Source organism: Elaeis guineensis, chromosome 2 (assembly GCF_000442705.2).
Source record: "Elaeis guineensis isolate ETL-2024a chromosome 2, EG11, whole genome shotgun sequence".
NCBI lineage: Eukaryota > Viridiplantae > Streptophyta > Magnoliopsida > Arecales > Arecaceae > Elaeis > Elaeis guineensis.
The window spans coordinates 90,504,760-90,523,543 of record NC_025994.2 but is presented as its reverse complement, the minus strand read 5'-3'; the positions used below and the strand labels follow the sequence as shown (position 1 = coordinate 90,523,543).

The following is an 18,784-nucleotide window of genomic DNA, read 5'->3' as shown; positions in this document are numbered from 1 at the left end:
AGAATCTCCGCCTGACGCTCTCTCGCCGTTTCTTCATCCTTCATCTTGAAGGCCTCTTCCGCTCGGGCGTATCCTTCAGCCCGAGCCAGTAGATCAGCAAAATCCCTGGGGTACTTCTTCTCCAGGGAGTACAAGAGATCATTCTTCTGAAGGCCACCTTTCAGGGCGGCCATGGCAACCGACTGGTCCAAGTTCCGGACCTCCAACGCCGCGATGTTGAAGCGATTGATGTAGGCCCGTATGGACTCCCCTTCCCTCTGCTTGATGTTGATGAGGGACTCCGAACCTTTCCGGGGACGTCGGCTACTGACAAAATGGGCCACGAATTGGTGGCTCATTTGGTCGAAGGAGAAAATGGTGCCCGGCTTCAGGGCCGAGTACCAGTTCCTTGCCGCTCCCTTCAAAGTAGACGGGAAAGCCCAGCACAAGATGGCGTCGGGAGCACCATGAAGCAGCATCATCGTTCGGAAGGCCTCCAGATGGTCCACCGGGTCCGACGTCCCGTCGTAGCTTTCAAACTGGGGGAGCTTGAAATTCGACGGGATCGGTTCCTGCATAATCATTTGGGAGAAGGGAGGGTCAGTGCAGATATCCTCACCGTAAGCGGAAGGCGCATGGCGGAGTTCTTCGATCCGTCGGTTCATCTCCTGGAGCCTCCGGTCCAGGAAGTCCTCTCGACTCCGAGTCTCGAGGGTCCTTTGGCAGAATGGGGGCAGGGATCTCCCAGGGGTGGAGTCGTGGTCCGATTGAGGGCTCTCCACCCTTAGATTCGCCTTCCCGGGAAGGACGGGGCGGCTGGCCCAGGTGGCCCGCCCCACCGCCGGATTCTGGCATTCCGGAGATGCCCCTTCCGGATGCGCTGACGCCTGCGGCGGCTGCTGCTGCATTGCCTGTACGGCCTCGACGAGGCCCTTGACCTGCTGCGCCAGCAAGTCAAACTGCTCCGCGCCGACCGCCATCGTCGGAGGGGGAGGAGGAGCTGGCTGAGAGACGGGAGGGGAGGCCGGAGCCTGAGACCTGGCCGCGGAGGCCGTGGACCGCCGGGTGGACGCCCTGCGCGGAGGCATCGGGTGTCGATCTCGCGGGGGAGGATTAGGAGTAGATGACGGAGAGATGGTCGGAGACGGCTCCGTCGAGCGCTCCTTCAAGAACAAGGGTGCTGCGAAGACACACGACCCTTCCTCTAGCGCCAATCCTGTTGGTGCAAAAATCCGCCTGCGCCAGAGAAGCTGGAGTTGAGAGAGCCGCGGTCGCCGCCGGGACCTGCAAGGGAAGTCTAAACCGGAGGTGGGGTTGCTCCGGCAAGACCCTCCGACGCTCAAGTCAGTTCTCTGCCTCAACAAGAATGGAGTGCTCGAACGGAGAGTTTAGCAGAGTTTTGAGATAAGGCAAAAGGGCTTAAAGAATAACGTATCTGAGTCCCCCTTTTATAGGCGGGAGAGGCAACGGACTGATGGCGACATTTGTAACCGCCTGGTAGTGGGCCGCCCACGGTCAGAGAAATTGATTGCGAAAGATAATGGAGCATACACGTGGGCATCACCTCGACTCGCCACGTGGAATCTGTTATGAGGGGTGGAGCAGCGTCCGTTGTCAGCGGACAGGAGAATCGCATGATATCCGTCGCAGGAGGTGGAGCAGGTTCGTGGCTGTCGCTGTGGCCTGCCTGGGGATAGCGGAGCTGTGCGGAGTCCGCCGCAGGAAGTGGAGCAGGGCGGCTATGGTTATAGCGACTTGTCAGGGAATGATGGTGCTGCACGGAGTCCGCCACAGGAAGTGGAGCAGGGTCATGATCGTTTTGAGGGCCTGTCAGGGGGCGTGGATCTGTCGATTGAAGCTCGGTAACAGCCGGAGCCCGATTTCTGTTGAGGTGCGGGTGAGGTCCTCCTGGCGGTAGGGGTCGTGGGCAGAGCTCGGCTCCCGTAGGAGTCCGGGCGGAGCTGCTCTGATGTCGACGATGGAGTCTGGCTCCCGTAGGAGTCCGGGCGGAGCTGCAACTGCTGTCGACGGTGGAGCCCGGCTCTCGTAAGAGTCCGGGCGGAGCTGCGCTGCAAACAAAGTTAAGGGTGAAGTCCGGCTCTGATAGGAGTCCGGATTGAGCTTACCAGCAGTTGATATTGAGAGCGGAGCCCGGCTCCCGTGGGAGTCCGGGCGGAGCTGTTCTGATGTCGGCGGCGGAGTCCGGCTCCCGTAGGAGTCCAGACGGAGCTGCGTTGATGTCGTCGGCGAAGTCTGGCTCCCGTAGGAGTCCGGGCGGAGCCGCACTTGCTGATGGCGGTGGAGCCCGGCTCCCGTAGGAGTCCGGGCGGAGCCGCACTTGCTGATGGCGGTGGAGCCCGGCTCCCGTAGGAGTCCGGGCGGAGCCGCACTTGCTGATGGCGGTGGAGCCCGGCTCCCGTAGGAGTCCGGGCGGAGCTGCACTTGCTGATGGCGGTGGAGCCCGGCTCCCGTAGGAGTCCGGGCGGAGCTGCACTTGCTGATGGCGGTTCCGCCGTGGGTTCCGGCTGTGGGTATTTTATACCCAATACAACTCAAGAAGAAACACCGATTGGGCCTGAAATCATTCAAGTTGACGATGCTACACCCGAGCAAAGGGACAGAAACGATGACGAAGCTTAGTCGATGTATTCTTTTTTTTTTGTTTTGTAATTTGATACTTGTAGTCAGACTTCGGTCCAATTTTGTAACTCCTTTTTGGACAATGAATGAAAGTATTCTCCTTCTAAGTTTAGGCTCTTGTTTTACTTGTTCACAATGCTTGCAATGTAGAATAACCACCAAACATTAATCGGTGACCCGATCATTCGGTAGGACTTGTAGAATGTCCATCAGTCGTGTAGTCATTTTGACATACTCAATAGAAATTAGGATAACGATTGTAGGTCGAATATCCCATGCCCGACATTTGATCGGATTTGTACATCGAATTATCTGATAATCGATGGCAAGCCGAATATCCCTCGACTGGCCGTAGCCTAGTCGGTATAATTTCAATCCAACCTTGATCGTTTTGGTATTTTTCGTTCTGCTTAGTTGGGACTAAGTTGGTATATTAGTCTTTCAACGATAGTCAGCTTTTACAATAGAGAGCCAATATTGAGAATCGAAGTATAATCGACGATTCAACTTTTATGGTGAAAGTCTGTGTAGTCGATGTCGATTTTTGCATGAAAATCGAAATACAGTCATTACCGAAGCAGTTGATTCTTCGATTTTTATAGTGGAGGCTGAGATAAATTTCGTGTCCAAGTACAGTAGATAGTTTGGCTTTGACAATGGAAGCCGATATATAGCCAGTAATTGATAAAACTTGTCAAAGACTTGCGATTCTGAAATTTTGGTTGTATTTTAAATAATGTACATATCGATGACTTTATTGATAATACATCTTCAGATTGTCGGCATTCCATATTCGAAAAATCGTCGATCCTTCGAGAGTTTCTAGCTGATATACGTTCGGTCTAAGAGTTTCGGATATTTTGTAAGGTCCTTCTCAGTTCGGAGATAATTTTTCTTGATCCAAGGGTTTTGAGACTTCTGCTTTTCTTAAGACCAAATCTCCTGATCAAAAGATCTTCGGCTTGACTCTTGCATTGTAATATCGGGCTATTCTTTGTCGATATGCAGCCATCCGAACTTGAGCTTGCTGTCAGAGTTCTGGAAGGAGATCTAAATCGGCTCTCTGACATTCGAAGTTGCTCGACTCACTATATTGCTTCACTCTTGTTGACGGCAATCCGATCTCAAGCGGTATAATTGCTTCTGTCCCATAAGTTAAGTTGAAGGGGAATTCTCCAGTCGGTATGCGGAGAGTCATTCGATACACCAATAAGATCGGATATAATTTTTCTACGCAGAGGTCTTTGACTTCATTCAGTCGAATTTTTAGCCTGTGTAGGATTATCGATTGGTTACTTCCACCTCACTATTTGACTATGGATGGCCGACCGACGTGAGTTTGTACGTAATATGGAACTTCATACAAAATTTTTTAAAATTTTAGTTATCAAATTATCGATCATTATCGGTGATGATGGTGTGTGGTAAATCGAATCTGTAAATGATGAATTTCTGAATGAAGTCTTCCATCTTACTTTCAGTGATTTGCGCCAGAGGTTTAGCTTCTACCCATTTGGTAAAGTAGTCGATGGCGATCACTATGAATTTTTTTTGATCAGATATCGGGGGAAAAAGATCAAGTATGTCAATCTCCCATTGTACGAAAGGTCATGGTGCTACAATCGACGTCAGCTGACTAGTCAGTTGATATTATATATTTGTATACTTTTGACATGGTTCACACCTTCAGACGAGTTCAGCTACGTCTTTTTTCATGGTGGGCCAATAATATCCTTGTCGCAGAACTTTATAAGTTAGAGACTTGCCTCCCAAGTGATTTTCACAAATTCTTTCGTGCACTTCTCTAAGTACATAGTCGACATCTATAAGTCCCAAATACTTCAGCAAGGGGAGAGAGAATAACCTTTTGTAAAGATAACCATTCATTATTACATATTGAGAGGCCATCCATCGAAGTTGTTTAGCCTCTGAGAAATCCACAGGAAGGGTCCCATCAGTCAGGTATTGAACAATCGAATCCATCCAGTTTGGTTCGATAGTGAGCTGCAATACCTCCTTGACTTTATCAATACTCGGTTGTTCGAGGCATTCAACAAATATCCGATCCAACGAGTTGAAAGCGGTAGTAGCCAGTTGTGAAAGTACGTCGGCTCGTGTATTTTTGATTCTGAAAATGTGAAAGATCTCGAAATATTTCAAGTTTGTCGTAAAATCTTTCACTTTCTGAAGGTACTTTATCATAATAGGGTTGCGGACCTCAAATTCATCCTTGATCTGTCCAGTGATCAGTTGTGAGTCGGTGAAGATCTTCAAACTATAAATCTCAAGCTCCTTGGCTATCATCAGGCCAACCAAAAGTGATTCATATTTAGTTTGATTATTTGAGGCTTTAAAGTTGAACCGAGGAACATACTCGGTGACTACCCCTTCGAAATTCGTGAGTATGAGGCCAGCTCCACTACCTTGTGCATTAGATGCTTCATCAATGGACAGCATCCAAGTCGACTTTAAGTCGGATTTGCGAGTCGTAGCCTCTTTTATTGTGTTGTCATCTGTATCTTCTGATTTATTGTTGAATATAGTACATTCGACGATAAAATCGACTAGGACTTGTACTTTCATGGACGGTTATGAGCGATATTGAATATCGAACTCGCCAAGCTTCACTGCCCACTTTGCCATCCGACCTGACGTGTCAGGTTGATGTAAGATTGCCTTTAGCAGCTGATGTGTCAGAACTACAATCGGATGGGCTTGGAAGTACGAACGAAGTCATTGTACCGATATGATTAGGGCGTAGATCATTTTCTCCATCCTTGAGTATCGAACTTCGACATTGTGAGGTACTTTACTGGTGTGATAGATTGATCGATGAATTCGATCCTCATCCTCCTAGATGAGCACCAAACTAACTGCTTCTGCTGAAGTTGCCAAGTAGAGATACAATGTCTCTCCGACCCTTAATTTTGTGAGCAAAGGTGGAGAAGCCAAGTATTGTTTCAAGTCTTCGAAGGATTGTCGGCATTCATCTGACCATGAAAAATTCTTCGTCTGCCATAAAGTTTTGAAGAATGACAAACATCTCTCCGTCGACCTAGAAATAAATCGACTGAGCACGGCAATCCTTCCGTTGAGTTACTGTATCTCTTTCGTTGAATTCGGGTGCTTCATGTTGATAATGACTTTGATTTTTTTAGGATTAGCCTCGATTACTCATTGTGAAACAAGAAATTTGAAGAATTTTTTGAAGATTACCCCAAATGCACACTTAGTCGGGTTTAATTTCATTTGATGCCGTTAGAGTATGTCGAAAGCTTCCTCCAGGTCCCGAACATAATCTAAAGTTTGGGGACTCTTTACCAGCATATCGTCCACATATACTTCCATGTTCCGTCCGATCTGTATCTTGAAGATCTTATTGACGAGCTATTGATAGGTAGCGCCGGTATTTTTCAGATCAAAAAGCATTACTTTACAGCAGTATATACCTTTGTCGATCACAAAAGTCATGTGCTCTTCATCTTCTGGTGCCATGCAGATTTGATTATATCCAGCTAAGGCATCCATGACACTCAAAAGTCGGTGGCCAGAAGTTGCATCAATCAATTGGTCAATCTTTGGTAATAGGAAGCTGTCCTTCGGACAAGCTACATTCAGATCAATATAGTTGATGCAGATCCTCCACTTTCCATTGGCTTTTCTCACCATTACCACATTGACAAGCCAGTCGGGATATATAGCTTCTCTGATAAAGTCTGCTGCAAGGAGTTTATCGATTTCTTCATCAATGACCTTTTATCTTTCAGGAGCAAAAGGTCGCTTCTTCTATCTCACCGGTTTAACATTTGGGTTGATGTTAAGTCGGTGAGTTATTATTTTTAAAAAAATCTCGGACATGTCGGTGGCCGACCAAGCAAAAATATCGACGTTGGCTCTGAGCAATTTTATTAGTTGTTGCCGCTCTGAGTCGGATAATTGTGATTCAATTCGGATCGTTTTCTCGAGATCTTCTTTTAACGGGATAGAAATCAGTTGTTCAGCTAGTTCACCCCTCTCCTGATTTTCTCTTTGGTTCAATTTGTCAACAGGCAAAGAGTCTTTAGGTTTATTATTTTGAGTGGAGACAAAGAAGCAACGTCGGACGAGTTGTTGATCTCCATGCATCTCTCCGACTTCATATCTTATCGAAAATCAAACTAACAAATAGTATGTCGAAACCACTGCTCTCAGAGCATTAAGTCCAGATCGTCCGAGTATGGCATTATAAGCTGAAGGTATTCGAACCACTGTGAACATTATGAAAATAGTGCTCTGTTATGGTTCGGTCCCAGCAGTTAAGGGGAGAAAATTTTCTCCTTCCACTATGACAGTATCTCCTGTGAAGCTGACCAGTGGCGTCGAGACTCTTCTGAGTCGATCAGTCGACAGTCGCATTCGAAAGAAAGTCGAATAAAACAAAACATCAGTTGAACTTTTATTATCTACAAGGATTTTTTTTACATCATAGTTTGCTATTGTTGTCGAAACAACAACAGCATCATCGTGGAGAGTCTGAATTCACCGAACATCTTCTTCCGAAAAAGTTATTATATTATCGAGTTATCGTCGCTTTGCCGACTCATCTTCGAAAGTTGCCTCCCCGTCCAATCGTCTGGAGATCATGTTGATCATCTCTGCAGTCGGTTGATTATTTACAGCTTCCTCAATTTGCAGTTAAGGTCGTCGATCAGCAGGAGGTTGAGCCGACAGATCTCTCTGATATTTTCTAAGGTAGCCTCATCGAATCAGGATTTCTATCTCATCCTTAAGCTGGATGTATTGTTCGATATCATGACCGTGATCACAATGGAACCGAGAATACTTTCTCCGATCGCAGCTCTTCAGCAACACTTTCATCGATGGAGGGTGTCGTAGATATTCCGCTCCTTCGATCTCCATAAGGATCTGTGCATAAGAAGCGAAAATAGGAGTATAGGAGTCATATCTGTCGTAACCCGGCCTTGGACTCCGTCGTCGGGATGAAGCTCGCTTATTGGATGGTGGCCGATTTGATTCGACCGGAGCTCCTCCCTTCTTCTATTTCTTCTTCTTCTGACTTTTGCCTTCTGTCTAGTGCCAATCAGAAGCTCCTTCATCTGCACGCATATATTTGTATGCACGCTCCAGAAGTTCAGCATAAGTCTGAGGGAGAGTTTTATCCAAAGAATATGTGAATTGAGATTTTCTCAGACCTCTTTTCATGGTCAAGATAGCCATGTTTTCATTGAGGTCTTTGACCTCAAGCGTGGTCGCATTAAAATGAGCCATGAAATCTTGAAGCATTTCAGTATCTCCTTGCTTAATCGAGAAGAGACTATCAGAAGTTCGTGACGGCCTTCGACTCGTGCTGAAGTGAGCCACGAAAGAATGTTCTAGCTGTTCAAAAGAATATATGCTTCCTGACTAAAGCTCGGAGTAGAAGGTTCGAGCAGCTTTTCGAAGAGTTGCCGAGAAGCCGATGCATAAGAAGACGTCGGTCGTCCCCTGAATCATCATGAGAGCCTTGTAGCTCTCAAGGTGGTCGATCAGATCGGTGGATCCGTCGTATGGCTCCACCTGAGGCATTTTGATCCGAGATGGGATCGATTGGTCCAAGATGTGCTGAGAAAGTGGTTGGACGGTGTGGAAGTCGTAGTCGTTGGAGGACTTCTGACTTTCCACTTGAAGCTGAGCGAGTTGATGATTGATTTTTTGAAATTTACGTTCATAATCATCGAATCATCATTGGAAAACTCTGGAGGTAGAACCACCCGATGAGTTTGAAGGAGACACGGAGGGTGTTCATGGTCGTTTCCCCTTCCTAATACTATTGAGATGGGAAGGAGTGGGAGAACGCTGGGAACAATGAGTGGCACGTCGAGAGTGTCGAAAATATCGTTGTTCGTCTCGGTGGAGAAGTCGAGATGGTTGCTCCGGAGAAGGAGACGGTGATTGCCGTAGATGATGATGGCTGTGCCTGGACGGCACCGATTGTGCCACCGGTGGCTGTTGCTGTTGGATTTGTTGCTGTTGGAGGCTTTTGACTGCCTTCGTGAGGACATTCTTCTGTTGCACAAGTGCAGCGATCTGAACATCCGTGGGAATCACAGGACGTGAAGAACTAGGCTCTGCTACTGGAGGAGAGAGAGGAACCTCTTTTCGATGGGAAGAGTATCTCGCCGATCCGATTGCAGTAGAATGCTGAGCCTTGATTTTTGCCATAGTGAATACGATTGCTTTCTCCCCTACCTGGCGCGCCAATCTGTTGCGGCCAACTCCCCATCGTCTGTCATAGAGAACGAACACCTGCAAAACAGCATCCATGCAGATCGAATTTGTGTCTGACGAAGACCCTCCGATGCCTAAGTTAGAGAAAAAAGTTGGTGAACATGAATTGAATGTAAGCAATAGCAGAATTTTGGCTCTCAGTTGGCTTACTAGCCCTATTTCTCTTACTTTCTTTTATAGATGAGATTTTCGTAACTGTCGGATGTAGTCCCGTATTTTATGACGCTAAATCATCGGGCCATAATCGCATAGTGAATCGTTAATTTCTACTGATCGTGCCGTAATATACGGTCGGTAACCATTCGTAACAGTTATGGTATGTTGAGTAGATTAGCCGACCATATGTCGATAAAATCGATCATATATCGGTAGAATCCATGAGCGACTATCGGTTAGTAGTTCTGTTATGCCGATGGTTTAAGTCATCCGCTGTCGATCGGTAATAATCGAATCATTAGTCGATCAGCCGGCAATAGATCGATGCGGTTCACTCAGTTGGTCGATGAAGAGTCGGAACCGCATATTCAACCGATGTAGAGTCGGAGTTATATGTCCGATTGATCGGCTGTTGTTGAGTCGAAATCGATAGTCGGTTGACTTGAGTCGGGGGTTGATTGACTTATCCCAATAGTTAGATTTACAGAGCTACGTACTGAAAAGAATTGGGCTGTTCAGGAAGCAATAGCAAACCTTCCAAAAGTACCCTAGACCATCTAAGAAGCAACCCAAGCCAATTGAGCATTGATGGTTGTTGATAAGGAAGTTCTGAGTTTTGAATCTTTGTATGAGAAATTTAATCTTGAATGTAGAAATAATCATACCTCCAGTTATTATTGTTTAAGCCCCAAAGAATCAATACATTTGCAGTCTGTAATCCTACCACCATAAGGGAACCAATCTTGAATGCTCCTCACCGTTGTCGAGCAGCACTTTGATTTTTCTAATCCTAATCTGAATATACCAGATGGAAAGGATCTCACAAGCTTTCGAATGAGTAGGAGATCAAATATGTAGAAATCCTTTTATAATGAGTCTTATCCATCAAAGAAATCAGTTAGAAAGACTAGAAGATGGATTTTATCCACGATGATTGTATAGAGTTCAATTTTATCAAACCATCTAATATATCCCTATCACTTTATCTAAAATTTATCTTTAATCGAAGTTCAGATCAATTAAAATATGTAAAATAAATCTCAATGCGTACTGGTGTGAGTTATATTCGGATAGATTTAATAAAATAAATCATGACGCTTTGCACAAACTGGATAATTTTTTATTAAATTAAATTTCAAGCCAAACATGGCTAGGGTGCCTCAGGACAGCCTGCTCTCACAATCTCCCACTCTATTCTGAATTTCTGATACTAATATTAATATATGATAATAAATAACACCATAAACTTTATAAAGTTCGGGTGGGTAATGATGGTGTGACTGATGATGGCTACCTCTTACCTTGATTCCACTCTGCAATCAAAACTGGGAAGATGGCAATAATAACGTCCGTCCGAGATTACACGTATCATCCAGTTGCCTACAATTAACGTAAAAGCTAGCTGAAGTCGTGGGTACGTGCATAAAATAAATGAACACAAATCAGCTAGTGGGTGTAGTTATCCATCTAGATATGATGCATGACAAGGAAAGCGTGAGAGACATGCGGTTTAAATCAAACCCGGCCAGTGATGAGCAGATTAGAAACATATATTAATTTGTACCAAAAAACAAGAAACATATATTAACGTTTGCCGATTGATAGATGAAACAGATGGGACCTAAATATGGTATTATATCTGTTCCAATTTGGAAAATTAAGTTTTTTTAATAAAAAAATATGTTTTATAGGTCAGGATGATGTCATGCTGATGGAGAAATTAGTACCGATAAATTATCCCATGTTTCTAGCTATCCTGGATAATCATCTTGAATTCTTGCATTACACTAATACCATGAATGGATGTATGTCCATAATTAAGGATATGAGGCTCCGCTTACAAGTGCTAATATGCACTTCATTGTTTTTTCTTTTTTTTTAAAAAAACTAAGAATACACACTTGCATAATTTATATTGAATGATGAGGATTTTATAATGATGATATAAGTCATTGGATGTAATATTAATTTATCATCTCTAAATTACTTACACACCGAAAATCATACATGTATTTTGGAGGTCTCTAGTTTATGCATCAAGTAGTTCAAAATTGAATAATTTAAATAGTATAAAATAACATATATTTTTTTGACCATCTGATGCATTGCTTAAGAGCCTTCAAAGTATATGATTTTTAGTATGGAAGTAATTTAAAGATCATAGATCACATTCTAAAGCTTGGATCATCGATATGGAGCTCTCAAGCCATTCAATTGAAAAAATAAAAGAATATAACTCTATAAAGTATATACTGTGTGTGACTTAATCTTTGCCTATATATGTATATATGGTCGTAGTTTTAAAACACATAAGGTGTAGAGAAAAGATATAGCTGCCATCAAATCCAATGTTGATAATTGAAAATACAAATATGAATGGTTGGATGTGATTTTTAAGCTAAAAATATCTATACAAAAAAAAAATCAAATATTTTAGAAATTCATAATTTATGTATAAAGTCACCCCAAATATATAGTTTTAATAAGATGATATAATATACCGATTTTCAGATGACTTAATACATAAGCTAGAGACTTAGAAAATATATAACTTTTCATAAGTAGGGATTTTAGAACTTCTAGATCATATCTTATAATTTAGATTTCTATTTTTTGGTCACTAACACTAAATTTGATGAAGGTTGTAAAGTTTAGGAATACATAAGTTAGTGATCTCCAAATCACATATTTTCTAAGAGTAAGTGATTTAAAAATAGCATCATATCTAACAGCTTAGATCAGCATCAAACACTTAGTTGTTTTGTCATTATTGAACTCATTATTAAGCCTAAAATTTCTTTTGATATCCTAACCTGAAATCTGTCCAATCTCAAGCCTGAAGCCCAAACAGACCCCTACCTAAATAAGCTCGTTTGGTCTAAAAAGCTAGATTTGACTAGAACTGCCCCAGTTGACCCCAAAGCAATTAGCCTCACTAGCCCAAAATGCTTGGCTTGACTTGAAAGCCTCCTAAAAAAAAATATCCTTATGATGAAGTCAAACCAGGGTCAAGCTGGTTCCGAGCTTGGGCTTTCGGAAATGGGGTGTGTACGTATAAGCCTCAGCCTGACTCGGAATATATTGTGGTACCGTACTTAGGCCCAAACATGACCCAAAAATGTCCGATGTTGGATCTCGGGCAGGCTCAAGCCCATTTTCAGGCCTAATCATTAATATAGCAATGACTTATGATAAAATTTGTATCTTATGACTGTGCATTGTATGTGATTTAGACCTGATAATAGTATATGGATCAATGTCAACCACTGAAAAAAAAATAAAAATAAAAAATTGTATATATCTATATATATATATATATATATATATATATATATATATATATATATATATATATATATATATATATATATATTAATGTCTTGTTTGTCATGTGGATAACAAAAACAATTTTATGCATTGATTTGGGAAACAAGTGCAAACTTAACAATACTTATCATATTACATAACATGGATGTTTAATTTATCTATACTCATATATAGTTGAAAATCTATGTCTTCAGGCATATCTCCACATTTTCATGCATGGTGAGCGTCGAAAATGCCTGCCAATACTTTTGCAAATAAGTATGACATATTACGTTGCACAAATACTCAGAAAGTCTAAACAAACGAGGAGGGGGGCAGCTACAATACCTTGCAATGGTAGTGCACAAAACACAAAATAAATGTCAATTGCACAGCATTAAATGCGTAGATGAAATGAATTGCCACAAATATGAAAGACTCAAATCCAATCTCATCATTGGGCGATCCCATTTAATTCCATATTTTCTCATGAAATAGAAGATTATTTCCCAAAATGGTCGAGTGCCACAACTACGTGATCGTTTCGTCCATCACGATCGAATTCCCTGCTGATGAGATCGCACGTGAGCTGCACATGCCAATGCCATGCCCCCACATCCAAATCCCGAAGCTAAGACCCAAAAGCCACGAGCAAAAGAGCGAAGCCAGGGTGGGAAGGCGAGGAGTCATTACGACCCTTTGCATGGCCATGGCCTGGACTGAACTCTCTCGGGAGTCTCTGCAACCCACAAATAGAAGAAGAAAAAAAAAAAAGAGAAGGCTTTGGACTCGTTTCAACTTTCTCAGGACCCAAGCGCCGCTTGTCACCTCTCCCCATCTCTCGTGTCATCCTCGCGGCTCTACACCGTAGCCCCTGTTCGTGCCACTTGTCCACCTTCTTCTGAGCCACCTCTTAGACTCTCCCTCTCTCTCTCTCTCTCTCTCTCTCGCTCCAAAACAGGCAACATAGCGGGAAATCCTCTTGACTTAGGTTTCAAATCTATATTTGGCAAGTGGTAAGCACCTATTTCTAATGAAACATTTTAATGATGCATTAATTACACTACCATATATAAGAAGAGTCTAGGCTGGCGTGCAAAGCATTGGAAATCATCATGAGAGATCTTTCTCCTCCTCCTCCTCCTCCTCCTTCTTCTGCATCATGTTTCTATGGGTATAACGCGAAGTCTGTGGTGTTTTGTATATTGTTTCCTCTGGTGTTGGTTTCTTTGGGGTTATTTGCCTTGGATTCTAGGAGTTATGCCTCCTGGTTCTCCTCTTATGCTTCTTCCCTAACTAGGAACGCAACGGGAAGTTGGGGTGCTCTCTCGGTTTCCTCTCGCTCTTCTAGAGGTGGTTCTGGTAGAAGCTATGAGGGGCCTGTGGAATTCGAGAAGGAAGTACATACTTCTGGTCATGGTTCTTATTTTTCTCCGGTGCCCGTCGGAGCGCCGAGCCCGGCACCGGAACCGGTGAATCTCTCTCAATCTCTTCTTCCCTTCAATATCTCTATTTCCTTAAAACCTTTTTCTTTTCCTTTTTGGTTTTGGTTTTCCTCTCTAAGTGTAGTCCTTATCCTCTTTCGCTCTTCTTCAAAATTTCTCCACTTTTTTCTTCTTTGTTTGTTTTCCTTTTCCTTGCATTACCCCTGAGTGTGGACTGACTTTTCGACACTTGAAAAAAACTTAAAAATCAACAAAAAAATTCAACATGTTTTCTGATAAACGGCAAAGCCCTTTGATGAAAAATCTTCCAAGTGAATATAATTTCTGTTATGGTTGTATTTATTGGAATTGATTTTTTAATAATTGTAACGAGGAACGGTTCCAAGAGGTGCAAGGAAAATCTATTTTTTTCCTCCCCTGGGGGGAAGCATTAAAGAGCGGGTCTATCTCTTACGTGAATTAATGTGATGCATCACGCATGCATCTAGAGATGCACATGCATGTATGTGTCTGCAGTTTCTTTAATTTTCCTTTTATAGAAAGATATGACGATGTCAGAACCCTTGGATCTAGATGTCGAGTGTTTGTGGTGCTCGGAGTTGCCTGAAGTGGAATAGCTGTTCCCCGATACTTTTGCGTTGCCTTTGGGTCAAGGAAGCATGGGTCAGGGGGAACGTTACCGTCCATGGGTACTGGAGGTTAATTAAAATATTGTGGTGCCTTTCTGTGACCATCAATCTCTTTCCATGTATCTTTACCACAATAGAGGAAATTCCTTTGCATGCATGAAAGGTCTGAGTTCACATCATTAACATTGGATGAAGATGTCCATGATGACTTGATTTCATCACCATGGACGTTCCTTTGCAGTAGGACCCACACATAGCCAAATTCAGACACTGAATTCCCTTGCCATGGCACCAACCCATCCAATGTACGTTTCTTGGTGTGGTAGACTGAGGAGAACGGGAACCAACTTGGACCCAGATTTGGAGTCTGAGCATTAATCCTCTGTGGGTTTTCTTTGCCTAGGCTGAGCCGGGTGAATTGGAATTTTTTTAACTGATTCACATAATTGCTCACAAAATTGAGACTGGAACATGCTATATTTTCGGAAGACTACACGATTACTGATATCCTAAACTCTGAAGACAGCGTCCAATTTTTTGTCCTTGGCCCAAGCATGAAGTGGCATTCAATTGGTACCCTTATGTCTGAGATTGTTCTGGAACTTATAAGGCTCATGTCTGGTTTCGATCAGGAGTAATGTTGAAGTGAATCCTTTTCACACTTACCACAACATAACAATTTTTGGTGGTATCTCCTGAATTTTGCTGATTAGATTACTTAGATGGTTGGGATGTAGATGATGGACAAGTGTGATCAAGGATAGCTGGGTGGAGGATGCAACATTTGATGGCCAAGCAATGGATATATAACTAGGTTTGCATTAGGATGGACCTCAATGCAGTGAAAAGGGCCAAAGAATGTTCCATGTTCTTGCTTTATTTCTGGCATGGATAATGCTAGAAGTAAGCATCAATAGTTGTACAGTTGAAGTGCTTGTGTTACGCAAGTAGAATAGATGCAAGTACTTCAGGCTACGTATGGGTAAGGAGGCACATGCTAACGTGAACTACAGTTTTCTCTTTTTGTAATAGTGGATGCTGTAAGTATCCATCAAACAATGCCGACCTCTCATGGTGTGGTACTATTTAGATAGATTACATAATAAGAAGACGTGTTCGGTCCAATTTGATTTTGATATGTTTGGTGGATAGAAGTATAATTACATGTGATTAATATTAGTTGATCACTTGGTCTCACAAGTCTTCACAATATGGCACATTGAAGTCTAACATGCATCTAGTTTGAAAGAGTTTTTGAATAACTCTAGTTATAACTAGATGAATGCTAAGGATCAATATCACCTCATTTTTTCATTCGGATTATTTAGTCTCTACCGTTGAAGGCCCCTTTTGTAATTTTCCATTCTGCAGAGTCCTTCTGCTTCTAGGCTATTGCTACAATAATCTTTGTCTCCAACACCATCCTGTCCAATCATCAAGGCCTTAAGAGGGATTGATGCATTGGCTATCCCATATATTATTCTAATTTTGGTCCGGTTGCTAGCAATGATATAATGGTGAGGACGGTTAACATTAACATTTTACTATAAGATTCCTGATTAATTGAATATATTCATAAAATACATCCATGCAATTGATGTGTCATTTAGATGTTGTGGTTGTCCTAGTGTTTTCCTTGGTTAAAATGTCACGCTTTCGTTTCATAAACAACCAGCCTATAACCCTTTTTTGTTGAGTATCTTGTAGCTGTGCGTGCCATGAATCTTGTTGGGGTGGCTCAAGACGAGGTTATCTTCAACAAGAACTTCATTTATTGCAGGAATTCAATATTCTCCCTTTTTTTTTTCCTCAATTCTTGCACTCGTGAGACCATTCTAGTGTAGGAAATGGGACACCTGACCATGATATCCTTGTTAGTCCACAGAGTTAATTGGTGGCACCTGTTTGGAAATGGTTATGTAAATACTAATATTTTTGATATTTTGGCGAAAGATGCACTTAGGAGTCTGGACAGGAACAAATGCAATGTCCCTGATTGCCAGTCAAGTTTCAGACTTTCACTGCCAACTTAAGGCAGTTCCATCAGGTCTTGATGGACAATAGATAAGATAGCAGGAAACTGGAGTTTTAGGCCTTTTATATTCATCATATGTGCTCCCACTGTTATTTTCCAACTAACATGAAGAATTTGTTTCTAATTCATTGCTTTATTTATCTACTTCCTTCTTGCAATCATTTATTTACACTTTCGAGCTGTAACGGCTAGAATGTTTATACAGTTGAATGTTTTATTGGAACATGATGTTAACCACCTTTGGGTTAATGCTGTCAATCTGATAGGCAGCACCAGTCTTTCAGGGCTCTACTCCGAACAATACTAGAAGAGCAAGGATAAAAGATACAAAGCTAGAGAGACTTGAATTTGGTCTTGCGAGAGCTCGAGCTGCAATTAGAGAAGCTGCTCGAAATCCAAACCGGACAGCATTAGTGGATAAAGATTATGTTCCTATAGGCCCAGTATACAGAAATGCCTATGCGTTTCATAAGTAATGACTAATGACCTTTGGTGAATCTCCAGAACTTTTCATTAAATCATTTGCTTGCTTTCTAGCTAAAGAGATAGAATATGATAAGCAATCCTTTTGAAATAATTACCTTCATAAATTTTCTACCATCAATTCCTTATCTTTTGGAGACACTGCAGGAGTTACTTGGAAATGGAGAAGTTGTTCAAGGTATTTGTTTACGAAGAAGGTGAACCACCAATATTCCATGATGGCCCCTGCAGGAGTATATATTCCACAGAGGGATTCTTTATAAACAACATGGACATGGAAAGCCGGCTGAGAACAAGAGATCCTGACCGAGCTCATGTGTTCTTCCTTCCATTCAGTGTAGTTAGGATGGTTCAATACATTTACCCCCGTGATCACCATGATATGAGACCCTTGAGAAAGACTGTCCTGGATTATATCAATCTCATCTCCGGCAAATACCCATTCTGGAACAGGAGTCTTGGCGCAGATCATTTCATGCTTTCATGCCATGACTGGGTAAGAGAAACCTCTCATTCCTCAAATAATATCCAATCTACGTCCTCACCAACTAGAACAAGTTTCGTCATAGTTAAGTAGTAGGAGATTGTTCGTTCATGTTCTTGACCCAAGTAATATAGTAGGAGATTGTTCATTTCTATCAATGGAGCTTTCAAATTCTGAGTCAATTCTTGCAGGGGCCTTATGCCTCAGGCGGCCATCATCATCTGTTCGTCAACTCCATTCGTGTCTTGTGCAATGCGAACACATCGGAGTGGTTCAATGCTTCGAGAGATGTATCACTTCCAGAGATGAACGTGAGATCCGATGTCATCAAAGTTGGAGGACCATCTGCTTCAGGCCGTCCAATCCTTGCCTTCTTCGCCGGAGGAAACCACGGGCCGGTTCGGCCGGTGCTTCTGAAGCACTGGAAGGGCAAAGATAATGATGTTCAGGTCCATGAGTACCTCCCCAAAGGAGTGTCCTATGTTGACTTGATGAAGAAGAGCAAATTCTGCCTTTGCCCAAGTGGCTATGAAGTTGCTAGCCCAAGAATCATGGAGGCAATCTATTATGAGTGCGTGCCGGTTACGATTAATGCCAATTATGTGCTGCCATTGAGTGATGTTCTTAACTGGAAGGCCTTCTCAGTCCAGGTCTCAGTTGAGGACATCCCAAAACTTAAGAACATTCTGATGAGCATATCACCAAGGCAGTACATAAGGATGCAGAGGAGAGTGAAGACAGTGCAGAGGCATTTCATGATGAATGGCCCTCCGCAGAGGTTTGATTTGTATCATATGCTCCTTCACTCAATATGGCTGAGAAGACTAAACATTCGCATTCATCTCCAGGATTAATTCTTTCCAAGTAACGTGGAGTTTTGGTACATTGGAAAAGCTTGATAGCTGCAAATGCAGAGGAAAATAAACTGATAATTGTTCTATTGATTATATTATAGTCTCTCAAATTTACTGATTTTTTTTTTTTCTGGATTTTTATCATAGTTCAGTGGATTCCATTCTTTGCAACAAATGGGCGTTAAATACTCTCTTGAATGTAAATATTTCACTCTTGGAACGGAGCTGAATGAATGCTATTCTTTTCGCCAGATGGGATTTAAAAGTATCTTGTTGCCCTTTGTTGTGGAAGAACATTGCGGAGTTGGATCTAAAAAGGGAGGTAAGTGTTGCCTCTGGAGACGGCACCGGCTGGAAGAGCTTGGTGTCAAGTTATTTGGTTGTCCTGGTTGAGCTTTTTGTCACTGTTTAAGTTGATAATTTAGAAGGTTCACAAGTTCAAATAAATTAATTTTTAAAGTCTGCCGAGTTTGGTCACAAAAATTCTGTTCTTTTAGTGAAATTAT

At 42.5% G+C, this 18,784-nt stretch overlaps 1 protein-coding gene across 1 annotated transcript; it reads left to right on the top strand.

Moving 5' to 3' along the window:
• The first annotated feature begins 13,448 nt into the window (after window positions 1–13,448).
• Window positions 13,449–18,396, top strand: LOC105053839 (probable glycosyltransferase At5g03795). The gene is made up of 4 exons (XM_010935152.4): window positions 13,449–13,820; window positions 16,724–16,929; window positions 17,088–17,436; window positions 17,616–18,396. Exons 1-4 carry the CDS (start codon window positions 13,464–13,466, stop codon window positions 18,276–18,278), a joined length of 1,575 nt encoding a protein of 524 aa, XP_010933454.3. The 5' UTR covers window positions 13,449–13,463; the 3' UTR covers window positions 18,279–18,396.
• The last annotated feature ends 388 nt before the right edge of the window (window positions 18,397–18,784 follow it).